The following is a 13,589-nucleotide window of genomic DNA, read 5'->3' as shown; positions in this document are numbered from 1 at the left end:
CGAGTCTGACCTACGACTACATGTGAGAGCGAGCGAGTCTGACCTATGACTACATGTGAGAGAGTGGGTGAGTCTGACCTACGACTACATGTGAGAATGAGCGAGTCTGACCTAAGACTACATGTGAGAGCGAGCGAGTCTGACCTAAGACTACATGTGAGAGCGAGCGAGTCTGACCTACGACTACATGCCCCGAGACAGTGATGGATGCCCGGTGGACATCCCTAGAAGTATCTCCGGGACCTGACATGGCGGATCAGAAAGGACTCTTCTTTGCAGACATTGCTGGCAGAGAACGGTGCACGCTGGTGCATGCAGGCTGTGACACTAGCAGAGGAGTACAAATAGCTGGCAGCCAGACTATCGGCTTCTTGCAGGACATGAACCGTTACTGACAAGCAGACAAAACACGGAGGCTGAACGAGACGAGACATGACACCTGCCAGGTAAAAAACAAGCAAGGTAGATCCTACACAAACCAGTCCAAGACAACCCAAATAAAAGCCGGTGATAACACATTCCCGTGGCCGCTGGCTGATCCTGGCAAAGAAAACACTGTAATGACATCCTAAGTCTCATCAAACAAGCCGCCTTCTGTAGCCCTCCACATGGATTTCATCTGACAGATGCGAGGAGTTTCCCACCGTACAGTAATTTATCATACGGAGGACGCCATTCATGGTGGCACGTCTCCTGCCACGTCCAGCTACTGAGCAGGGATTCTCAGACTTTACAAGGCTGTAAAAATATTCACTTTCAACTAGATCGAGCCCAGACATGCTGATGCTGTGCAGAGCCACACGGCAGGACTTGTTTACAGCAAGCAAATAATGGGAGCACAAGGGCAGGGTACGCATGCCGTCCCGTACTCTAAAGGACGGTTCTGCAGATCTAGGGCATACAGAATTGTGCTGGTCATCTCCAACCATTCTGTGCATGCAGCTCCGATGCGACTGTATGAGTCTCTACAGTCACAACCGCACCCTTGGTGTGATTCTCTAGGCATGTGTTACCACTTGTTTTTACTACCGGTAGCAAGAAAAGGGCCAGATGAAGCCAGCACTCACAAACACTAGTACCCTGAGCGGAGGGAACATCAATACCCTCAGGGATGTATGTCTGCACAACTGTGGTACATTACAATGGTAATTACACTGCGTCATTATTAAATGCTAATTTCGATTTTGATCATGTCCTGGAAGACCCCTTTGAAATTTATATTAAAAAAATAAATTAATAATAAAGACGGGTAATGAAACACTATCGTGTTACTAATCAAAATTCAGATTTAATTTCTACCACCAGGCATTGTGAGTCACACACTATTCCGATCAATGAATGAAATCCCCATCCATTAATAATGAAATATGTAGTTAAGAGTAATGTGTCTGATGCTGGGGGGCCTGGCTTACTTACAAAACTGTGATTCCCCTAGAAAACAGGCAAAGGGTGTAACCTCTATGCAAACCCTGAAGGCTGATGAAAACAAATAAGTTTCTAGAAATTACAGACATCTCCCAGAAATGAGCAGATCACATTGATAAATATATTACTTATAATTTTGAAGTCATTCAGGCGGAGCTACTGAATAGGAGAAATCACAAAAAAACTATCAATCAGAATTGAGGGATGGTATCCGTGTCCATTACGGTCCCTACCACAAATTTACTTTTAACACACCCAGCCAAAAATCTCTAAAGAAAGTTTATATACAGATTTCCATCTAAACTACATTTCATTTACAAACAGTGAACGCAACAAATTATGTGAAAATCGCTACAAGATTGCTACATGCTTACAGAGGCATAATGGGCACCCATGCCATTTTTCAAAAAATCATGCATAATTTTGTAGATGATTAATTATATCACCAAAACTTCAACACAGGACTAATTACTTGATGGTTCGTACACCCCAATAGGTACATGCCTACCTTCAGGGGGTACTTATATTGTGCTAATGTGGTGCTTTTACTAGAGAGCAAAATGCATTAACATACAATTGTATGAACTTTGATGTTCACTATTTGAGTAGTAGGAGATTTTGATTAGAAATATTGAGAAACCCTTCTGTGGAATTGGAACCTTAGTTAAAGCTGTGATATACAACTAATAGCCTTTTTACCAATCTATCTTCCTGATGCTCTGCACTTACCAACACAGTGTAGATGTGCAAGCAACGGTATACTGGTGAAAAATCCACCAAGTCTTGTGTCCCCGGAGCCTGGAAAAAATAAGGAATGTTACGTTGACATCTCCCAGAACAACAGTACCCGCCATGTACATCATCATTCATCAACAATCTAAGGCAGAGGTGTCAAACTGCATTCCTCAAGGGTCGCCAACAGGTCATGTTTTCAGGATTTCCTTAGCATTCCACAAGGTGCTCGAATCATTCTGTGCAGGTGATTAAATTATCACCTGTGCAATACAAGGAAATCCTGAAAACATGACCTGTTGGCGGCCCTCGAGGAATGCAGTTTGACACCTCTGATCTAAGGGTATGTTTCCACGGTAAGTAAACGCTGCTTGTTTGACGCTGCAGCGTCAAACAAGCAGCGTCCAGATGTTCCTGCATAGTGGAGGGGATTTTATGAAATCCCGTCTCCACTATGCGTGGAAACCCGCACGCGGAGGGCCTGCGACTCCGGACATGCTGCGCGTCTTTTCAGATCGCAGCATGTCCGTACACCTTGCGGGGACGCAGCGTCCCCGCAAGGCATATCACAGGGCCCTATGGCGAGGGGTGCGATGATCCCGGATGTGTACTGTACACATCCGGCATCATCGCGTCCCAGAAAGGGGGCGGGGCTTAGCGCCGAGCGGCTTCGCCGCTGCGGCGATAACGCTGCCCCTCCGGACCGTGGAGCCATACCCTAAGGCATCCTCCTCGGGTCACCGAGATAATTTACCTCTTCTTCCTCATCTTCCACATCCAGAATTCCAGAATCCTGCTCAGACATTGGGCTTGTGCCATTCATTTCTGGACTCAGACATAGATCTTTTTTATATCTCTTTCCAAGGATGCCCTTGGTTTGAAGAGTTAATATGTTGTCCAAGCTTCTCTGCTGCTGAGCCTAGAAAAAAAAGGAAGAACATTATAGCAGGGGTGTACTCTCAAACCTAAAAGACATACTGAGATACACATGAGATTTATGTTAAAAAATGGAAAACAGTTTTCATTCTGTACTACAAGTCAGGAAGGATGGAAAAGAATCCGGGCTGAGGGAGGGATAGATCGAGCGAGGAGTCCGGGCCGAGGGAGGGAGAGATCGAGCAAGGAGTCCTGGCCGAGGGAGGAAGAGTTTGAGAGAGGAGTCCGGGCCGAGGTAGGGAGAGATCGAGCGAGGAGTCCTGGCCGAGGGAGAGATCCGAGAGAGGAGTCCTGGCCAAGGGAGGGAGAGATCGAGCGAGGAGTCCTGGCCGAGGGAGGGAGATAGGGAGTGAGCGATCGAGGAGTCCTGGCCGAGGGAGGGAGAGATCGACAGAAGAGTACTGGCCAAGGGAGGGAGGGAGGGAGAGATCGAGTGAGGAGTCCGGTCCGAGGAAGGGAGTGAGAGATCGAGCGAGGAGTCCAGGCCGAGCGAGGGAGAGCTCAAGAGAGGAGTCCAGGCCGAGGCAGGGAGACATCGAGCGAGGAGTCCGGGCCGATGGAGGGAGAGTTCGAGCGAGGAGTCCGGGACGAGGGAAAGAGGGAGATAGCGAGGGAGGGAGAGATAGAGCGAGGAGTCCAGTCCAAGGGAGGGCGAGTTTGAGAGAGGAGTCCGGGCCAAGGGAGGAAGGAAGAGTTCGAGCGAGGAGTCCGGGCCAAGGGAGGGAGGGAGAGATCGAGTGAGGAGTCTAGGCCAAGGGAGGGAGGGATCGAGCAAGGAGTCCGGGCCGAGAGAGGGAGAGATCGAGAGAGGAGTCTGGGCCATGGAAGGGCGAGATAGAGAGAGGAGTCCGGGCCAAGGGAGGAAGGGAGAGTTCGAGTGAGGAGTCCGGGCCAAGGGAGGGAGGGAGACATCGAGCACAGAGTCCGGGCCGAAGGAGAGATCGAGCGAGAAGTCCGGGCAGCGGGAGGGAGAGTTTGAGCGAGGAGTCTGGGCCGAGGGAGGGAAGGATGGAGCGAGGAGTCCGGGCCGAGGGAGGGAGGGAGAGATCGAGCGAGGAGTCCAGGCCAAGGGAGGGAGGGAGGGAGAGATCGAGCGAGGAGTCCGGGCCGAGGGAGGGAGACTTTGAGCGAGGAGTCTGGGCCGAGGGAGGGAAGGATGGAGCGAGGAGTCCGGGCCGAGGGAGGGAGGGAGAGATCGAGCGAGGAGTCCAGGCCAAGGGAGGGAGGGAGGGAGAGATCGAGCGAGGAGTCCGGGCCGAGGGAGAGATCGAGCGAGAAGTCCAGGCAGCGGGAGGGAGAGAACAAGCTAGGAGTCCTGGCCGAGGGAGGGAGACTTTGAGCGAGGAGTCTGGGCCGAGGGAGGGAAGGATGGAGCGAGGAGTCCGGGCCGAGGGAGGGAGGGAGAGATCGAGCGAGGAGTCCGGGCCGAGGGAGGGAACTGGTGAGGAGTCCAGGCGGAGGGAGGAGGGGAACGAGCGAGTCATCCAATTAACATTTGAACCGTCACAGGACTCAGAAATCCCCTCGTATTTGGTATTGGTCATGGTTGTTTGTGCCCACATTGTGCTCCTGTAACCGCGCTCCACTGTACAGGAACAACCCTTACGTTGTGTAAATTCACATGTGTGTCTTGTATTAAACGTCACTCATGGATCAGTGACCGTCTGGAAAGTTCATAAAGATTATTATATTAATATTCCACTGGGGAATGCAATGCCTCTTGTCTGCAGCCAACAAAAAATACGGGCACCACTGTAATAGAGTGAATGACCAGGGTGATGGTGTGATCACCGAAGGTAAAGCCATAGGTGATCTATGACCCAGAAAGGTGACCACTTACATGGGGCTTGTATGGCTCTGCCCCAGAAGTGCCCATACAGCTTTATTAACCAGAACAAAGGGCATATGTGCTGTAGATACGAACAATGCCATGTACAAGGATACCGATGAGAACAATTACAGAAGAAAAGCTGCAGAGCCAAGGCAGCAGAGCTTCACGGGGAGAGGGAACATGGCAAGATCAAAGGTGGGAGACGGAGCGGCGATAGCCAGACACCGCCTGGAAACGGCTCCCTGGTGTGTGCAGGCTAGTCATGAAAGATGCAGGCTGCACAGATGAAAAACCCTAAGTGGTTACATACGCCAGACCCCGAAAGCCCCCCGGTCACCAGGAGGACTGCAGACCATAAGCCCCTCATAACTATACCCCAAAAGCCCCCAGTCACCAGGAGGACGGCAGAGCATAAGCCCCTCATAACTATACCCCGAGAGCCCCCCAGTCACCAGGAGGACTGCAGAGCATTAACCCCTCATATCCAGACCCCGAGAGCCCCCCTGTCACCAGGAGGACTGCAGAGCATTAACCCCTCATATCCAGACCCCGAGAGCCCCCCAGTCACCAGGAGGACTGCAGAGCATTAACCCCTCATATCCAGACCCCGAGAGCCCCCCAGTCACCAGGAGGACTGCAGAGCATTAACCCCTCATATCCAGACCCCGAGAGCCCCCCTGTCACCAGGAGGACGGCAGAGCATAAGCCTCTCATAACTATACCCCGAGAGCCCCTCAGTCACCAGGAGGACTGCAGAGCATTAACCCCTCATATCCAGACCCCGAGAGCCCCCGTCACCAGGAGGACTGCAGAGCATTAACCCCTCATATCCAGACCCCGAGAGCCCCCCAGTCACCAGGAGGACTGCAGAGCATTAACCCCTCATAACTATACCCCGAGAGCCCCCCAGCCACCAGGAGGACTGCAGAGCATTAACCCCTCATAACCAGACCCCGAGAGCCCCCGTCACCAGGAGGACTGCAGAGCATTAACCCCTCATATCCAGACCCCGAGAGCCCCCCTGTCACCAGGAGGACTGCAGAGCATTAACCCCTCATATCCAGACCCCGAGAGCCCCCCTGTCACCAGGAGGACTGCAGAGCATTAACCCCTCATATCCAGACCCCGAGAGCCCCCCAGTCACCAGGAGGACTGCAGAGCATTAACCCCTCATAACCAGACCCCGAGAGCCTCCCAGTCACCAGGGGGACTGCAGAGCATTAACCCCTCATAACTATACCCCGAGAGACCCCCAGTCACCAGGAGGACTGCAGAGCATTAACCCCTCATATCCAGACCCCGAGAGCCCCCCCAGTCACCAGGAGGACTGCAGAGCATTAACCCCTCATAACCAGACCCCGAGAGCCCCCCAGTCACCAGGAGGACTGCAGAGCATTAACCCCTCATATCCAGACCCCGAGAGCCCCCCAGTCACCAGGAGGACTGCAGAGCATTAACCCCTCATATCCAGACCCCGAGAGCCCCCCAGTCACCAGGAGGACTGCAGAGCATTAACCCCTCATAACCAGACCCCGAGAGCCCCCCAGTCACCAGGGGGACTGCAGAGCATTAACCCCTCATAACTATACCCCGAGAGACCCCCAGTCACCAGGAGGACTGCAGAGCATTAACCCCTCATATCCAGACCCCGAGAGCCCCCCCAGTCACCAGGAGGACTGCAGATCATTAACCCCTCATATCCAGACCCCGAGAGCCCCCCAGTCACCAGGGGGACTGCAGAGCATTAACCCCTCATATCCAGACCCCGAGAGCCCCCCGGTCACCAGGAGGACTGCAGATCATTACCCCTCATATCCAGACCCCGAGAGCCCCCCGGTCACCAGGAGGGCTGCAGAGCATTAACCCCTCATATCCAGACCCCGAGAGCCCCCCAGTCACCAGGAGGACTGCAGAGCATTAACCCCTCATATCCAGACCCCGAGAGCCCCCCAGTCACCAGGAGGACTGCAGAGCATTAACCCCTCATATCCAGACCCCGAGAGCCCCCCAGTCACCAGGAGGACTGCAGAGCATTAACCCCTCATAACCAGACCCCGAGAGCCCCCCAGTCACCAGGGGGACTGCAGAGCATTAACCCCTCATAACTATACCCCGAGAGACCCCCAGTCACCAGGAGGACTGCAGAGCATTAACCCCTCATATCCAGACCCCGAGAGCCCCCCCAGTCACCAGGAGGACTGCAGATCATTAACCCCTCATATCCAGACCCCGAGAGCCCCCCAGTCACCAGGGGGACTGCAGAGCATTAACCCCTCATATCCAGACCCCGAGAGCCCCCCAGTCACCAGGAGGACTGCAGAGCATTAACCCTTCATATCCAGACCCCGAGAGCCCCCCCAGTCACCAGGAGGACTGCAGAGCATTAACCCCTCATATCCAGACCCCGAGAGCCCCCCAGTCACCAGGAGGGCTGCAGAGCATTAACCCCTCATATCCAGACCCCGAGAGCCCCCCAGTCACCAGGAGGACTGCAGAGCATTAACCCCTCATAACTATACCCCGAGAGCCTCCCAGTCACCAGGAGGACTGCAGAGCATTAACCCCTCATATCCAGACCCCGAGAGCCCCCCAGTAACCAGGAGGACTGCAGAGCATTAACCCCTCATAACCAGACCCCTAGAGCCCCCCAGTCACCAGGAGGACTGCAGAGCATTAACCCCTCATAACTATACCCCGAGAGCCCCCCAGTCACCAGGAGGACGGCAGACCATAAGCCCCTCATAACTATACCCCGAAAGCCCCCCAGTCACCAGGAGGACGGCAGAGCATTAACCCCTCATAACCAGACAGAGCCCCCCAGTCACCAGGAGGACTGCAGACCATAAGCCCCTCATAACCATACCCCGAAAGCCCCCCAGTCACCCGGAGGACGGCAGAGCATTAACCCCTCATAACCAGACAGAGCCCCCCAGTCACCAGGAGGACGGCAGAGCATAAGCCCCTCATAACTATACCCCGAGAGCCCCCCAGTCACCAGGAGGACTGCAGAGCATTAACCCCTCATATCCAGACCCCGAGAGCCCCCCAGTCACCAGGAGGACTGCAGAGCATTAACCCCTCATATCCAGACCCCGAGAGCCCCCCAGTCACCAGGAGGACTGCAGAGCATTAACCCCTCATATCCAGACCCCGAGAGCCTCCCAGTCACCAGGAGGACTGCAGAGCATTAACCCCTCATATCCAGACCCCGAGAGCCTCCCAGTCACCAGGAGGACTGCAGAGCATTAACCCCTCATATCCAGACCCCGAGAGCCCCCGTCACCAGGAGGACTGCAGAGCATTAACCCCTCATATCCAGACCCCGAGAGCCCCCCAGTCACCAGGAGGACTGCAGAGCATTAACCCCTCATAACCAGACCCCGAGAGCCTCCCAGTCACCAGGAGGACTGCAGATCATTAACCCCTCATATCCAGACCCCGAGAGCCCCCCAGTCACCAGGAGGACTGCAGAGCATTAACCCCTCATATCCAGACCCCGAGAGCCCCCCAGTCACCAGGAGGACTGCAGAGCATTAACCCCTCATAACCAGACCCCGAGAGCCTCCCAGTCACCAGGAGGACTGCAGATCATTAACCCCTCATATCCAGACCCCGAGAGCCCCCCAGTCACCAGGAGGACTGCAGAGCATTAACCCCTCATATCCAGACCCCGAGAGCCCCCCAGTCACCAGGAGGACTGCAGAGCATTAACCCCTCATAACCAGACCCCGAGAGCCCCCCAGTCACCAGGAGGACTGCAGAGCATTAACCCTTCATAACCAGACCCCTAGAGCCCCCCAGTCACCAGGAGGACTGCAGAGCATTAACCCCTCATAACCAGACCCCGAGAGCCCCCCAGTCACCAGGAGGACTGCAGAGCATTAACCCCTCATATCCAGACCCCGAGAGCCCCCCAGTCACCAGGAGGACTGCAGAGCATTAACCCCTCATATCCAGACCCCGAGAGCCCCCCAGTCACCAGGAGGACTGCAGAGCATTAATCCCTCATAACCAGACCCCGAGAGCCTCCCAGTCACCAGGAGGACTGCAGAGCATTAACCCCTCATAACCAGACCCCGAGAGCCCCCCAGTCACCAGGGGGACTGCAGAGCATTAACCCCTCATAACCAGACCCCTAGAGCCCCCCAGTCACCAGGAGGACTGCAGAGCATTAACCCCTCATAACCAGACACAGAGCCCCCCAGTCACCAGGAGGACTGCAGAGCATTAACCCCTCATAACCAGACCCCGAGAGCCCCCCAGTCACCAGGAGGACTGCAGAGCATTAACCCCTCATAACCAGACCCCGAGAGCCCCCCATTCACCAGGAGGACTGCAGAGCATTAACCCCTCATAACCAGACCCTGAGAGCCCCCCAGTCACCAGGAGGACTGCAGAGCATTAACCCCTCATAACCAGACCCCGAGAGCCCCCCAGTCACCAGGGGGACTGCAGAGCATTAACCCCTCATAACCAGACCCCGAGAGCCCCCCAGTCACCAGGAGGACTGCAGAGCATTAACCCCTCATAACCAGACCCCGAGAGCCCCCCAGTCACCAGGAGGACTGCAGAGCATTAACCCCTCATAACCAGACCCCGAGAGCCCCCCAGTCACCAGGAGGACTGCAGAGCATTAACCCCTCATAACCAGACCCTGAGAGCCCCCCAGTCACCAGGAGGCCTGCAGAGCATTAACCCCTCATAGCCAGACACAGAGCCCCCCGGTCACCAGGAGGACTGCAGAGTATTAACCCCTCATAACCAGACACAGAGCCCCCCAGTCACCAGGAGGACTGCAGAGCATTAACCCCTCATAACCAGACCCCAAGAGCCCCCCAGTTACCAGGAGGACTGCAGAGCATTAACCCCTCATAACCAGACCCCGAGAGCCCCCCAGTCACCAGGAGGACTGCAGAGCATTAACCCCTCATAACCAGACCCCGAGAGCCCCCCAGTCACCAGGAGGACTGCAGAGCATTAACCCCTCATAACCAGACCCTGAGAGCCCCCCAGTCACCAGGAGGCCTGCAGAGCATTAACCCCTCATAGCCAGACACAGAGCCCCCCGGTCACCAGGAGGACTGCAGAGCATTAACCCCTCATAACCAGACACAGAGCCCCCCAGTCACCAGGAGGACTGCAGAGCATTAACCCCTCATAACCAGACCCCAAGAGCCCCCCAGTTACCAGGATGACTGCAGAATGTTAACCCTTTCTTGCTGGAGGACAATACCTTAAGGAAAGGCCTACACAGTGCCTTCACCACGACGACTGCACGGCATGAACCTATTTGCCAGCAGAGGAATCAGCACACACAGGTGGGCCGGGGGGCTAATAACCAGAGATGACACGCAATGCTCCATAATAAGGCGGACCACTAACTGTCCATCCAGGAGAGGAGCAGATGCTACCAAGCGACACCGATGAATTAGAGGGAAACTTCTCAGGCAAATGTCTCATATTATAGCGAATATAGAATAGATATAGCAGGACCAAAGCTGAATAATTGCCCCATCAATAGACACCCTAAAGGGAACATTACCTGACAGTCCCACAACAACGAGAACATACACAAGGGCAAAAAAACATGAGTGACAGATATCACCCAAAATATTTAGAAATCACCCAGTGATTTATATAATATAATTATTAGAAAATCATAAAAAAAAAATACTAAAATAACCATAAGTCAATAAGGAAGGAGGCAAGACAAAGCAGTAAAATATACTGCAGGGGCGGCATGGCCTTCTCTGGCAGACATGTAAGTGATGAGCCAGTGATCCCTCTTCTATAGGCCCTAAATGCCCCTTTATGGAGACAAACGACTTGCCCTGTGACCCTCCATGGTGACCCTCATTTATCTAACACTGGTGTGTTAGCTGCAGACAGCGGTGATCAATCCTGGTGAGACGCTGCCCTCTGCTGGACACAACGCTAACTGCCAAATGCTCAGAGAGACCATATCCTGACAGCAGGGTGACCCCAGCAGAGGAGCGTCGGGTCTAAGGTGGGGGATGCCGTATTTACACTTTTTGTTGGGAGAAGACGCCTTCACATATGAGAGACCAGGAGCAGTTCGCAAAAGAAGAGTCGTCCAAAATTCCAGGTGAGAGGTGTAAGAAGCTTGTGGATGGTTATAGGAAGCGATTGATTGCAGTTATTTATTCCAAAGGATGTGCAACTACCGGTAAATATTAGGTTGAGGGTGCCAACAATTTTTTTTCCGGCCCATTTTTGGGGGTTTTCTGAAATTTGGGGGGGGTAGGGGGGGGTTGTGTTGTTCCAATACACACAAAGGAAATAAACATGTAAATAATAAATCATGTGAGACTGCAAGGATTTTCTGGGAGAAATATGTCATTTTCTGGATCAATGTCCAGGGTGCCAAGACTTCTGGCCATGACTGTCTATATCCTGACTAAGTGATCATCCGTGGCCTGGTCCGGAGCGCTGGAGTCTCGTGGAAGCCATCGTCACGAGGATCGCCTCGTGCCTGCATTTTCTGGGCACTATAGGATGGGAAGTGTGAGGACTGGGCGACGGTCGGCCATGGTGTCCTCATTCATACCCTCCCCCTTTACAGCAGTCAGATATTAAGAGCATAGGGTTTATAGAAGCATTCCCATCTCCGAGATCCTATCCCAATATGTAGTAGGTGTAACAATAATAATCTCCGAAAATTCCTCCAGTTAGAAATGTAGTGTAGTTCTTCTGATTCACTATGTTGCTTACCTCATGTGCAGCCACTGGAGCTTAGGTATCCATGGTTACGACCACTGGCAACTAACTCACTATATGAGTGGTTGTAACCATGGATACGTAAGCTACTGCAATGTCCTGCACTAGGGGCAAGCAACATAACTAATCAGGAGAACTATACTACATTTCTAACTGGAGGAATTTGCTAATATTATTAGCAATTATTATTAATATGACCCGATGTGCGGCCTAGGTCTATCCCTAAATACTTGATGAAGGAATAGGGAATCCATACATTGAGCCAATGTAGTGACTCGTGTTTTTCCCAAGATCTCTCATTTTGATCTATTCACCTAAAAACACTGATTTTTTTTTTCTTAATTTTTAATTTAATTTTTGGTCTCTGATCACATCGCAGTAGGGGCCAATGGTCGTCGGTGCACAACCACAACATTGACCGACAGCGGCATCAGCGTTCGGTCCAGTCACTGCAGACAAATGCTGTGCAGCACAGCTGGCATCTGCTGGGCATGGGGCGATCTCAGCTCCTGAGCCTGCTCCATGAAGCTGCCGCGACCATGAGACGTGACTATGTGATGCGGTCACATGCGGGGTCTGTGTACCTATAACAGCGCTGTCCGAGCCTCGTCTGTGTGCCGGTCACTGTTACACGGCTATGGTGGAGACGGAGCGTCTCTCTGTACGGTGTCTATAGAAGCTGCTGGCACGGACCCCGAGCCACGCTCACTCCACGCTCCAGCCTGAAGCCGGAGCTTGACGTCTTCCAATCCTCCGAGCCTTGTCTGAGCACCGGCCACCGTTACACGGCTATGGTGGAGACGGAGCGTCTCCCTGTACGGTGTCTATAGAAGCTGCTGGCACGGACCCTGAGCCACGCTCACTCCACGCTCCAGCCTGAAGCCGGAGCTTGATGTCTTCCCATCCTCCGAGCCTCGTCTGTGCACCGGCCACCATTACACGGCTATGGTGGAGACGGAGCGTCTCCCTGTACGGTGTCTATAGAAGCTGCTGGCACGGACCCCGAGCCACGCTCACTCCACGCTCCAGCCTGAAGCCGGAGCTTGACGTCTTCCAATCCTCCGAGCCTCGTCTGTGTGCCGGCCACCGTTACACGGCTATGGTGGAGACGGAGCGTCTCTCTGTACGGTGTCCACAGTATAGAAGCTGCTGGCACGGACCCTGAGCCACGCTCACTCCACGCTCCAGCCTGAAGCCGGAGCTTGACGTCTTCCAATCCTCCGAGCCTCGTCTGTGTGCCGGCCACCGTTACACGGCTATGGTGGAGACGGAGCGTCTCCCTGTACGGTGTCTATAGAAGCTGCTGGCACGGACCCTGAGCCACGCTCACTCCACGCTCCAGCCTGAAGCCGGAGCTTGACGTCTTCCAATCCTCCGAGCCTCGTCTGTGCACCGGCCACCATTACATGGCTATGGTGGAGACGGAGCGTCTCCCTGTACGGTGTCTATAGAAGCTGCTGGCACGGACCCTGAGCCACGCTCACTCCACGCTCCAGCCTGAAGCCGGAGCTTGATGTCTTCCCATCCTCCGAGCCTCGTCTGTGCACCGGCCACCATTACATGGCTATGGTGGAGACGGAGCGTCTCCCTGTACGGTGTCTATAGAAGCTGCTGGCACGGACCCTGAGCCACGCTCACTCCACGCTCCAGCCTGAAGCCGGAGCTTGATGTCTTCCCATCCTCCGAGCCTCGTCTGTGCACCGGCCACCATTACACGGCTATGGTGGAGACGGAGCGTCTCCCTGTACGGTGTCTATAGAAGCTGCTGGCACGGACCCCGAGCCACGCTCACTCCACGATCCAGCCTGAAGCCGGAGCTTGATGTCTTCCCATCCTCCGAGCCTCGTCTGTGCACCGGCCACCATTACATGGCTATGGTGGAGACGGAGCGTCTCCCTGTACGGTGTCTATAGAAGCTGCTGGCACG

The 13,589-nt window shown here is 54.1% G+C and overlaps 1 protein-coding gene across 3 annotated transcripts in view; it reads right to left on the bottom strand.

Annotated features, from left to right (window-relative positions):
* EXOC6B (exocyst complex component 6B) overlaps positions 1–13,589 on the bottom strand; it is a 211,570-nt gene that overhangs the window by 119,839 nt on the left and 78,142 nt on the right. For all 3 annotated transcript variants that reach the window (XM_077280336.1, XM_077280337.1, XM_077280335.1), the window contains exons 7-8: positions 2,912–3,076; positions 2,155–2,223 (exon numbers count right to left, since the gene is read on the bottom strand). In XM_077280336.1, coding sequence (XP_077136451.1) covers positions 2,155–2,223; positions 2,912–3,076 — 234 coding nt within the window. The remainder of the gene's footprint in view (positions 1–2,154; positions 2,224–2,911; positions 3,077–13,589) is intronic.

This window comes from Ranitomeya variabilis, chromosome 1 (assembly GCF_051348905.1).
Source record: "Ranitomeya variabilis isolate aRanVar5 chromosome 1, aRanVar5.hap1, whole genome shotgun sequence".
Lineage (NCBI taxonomy): Eukaryota > Metazoa > Chordata > Amphibia > Anura > Dendrobatidae > Ranitomeya > Ranitomeya variabilis.
This window is presented reverse-complemented; position numbering and strand designations above follow the sequence as displayed.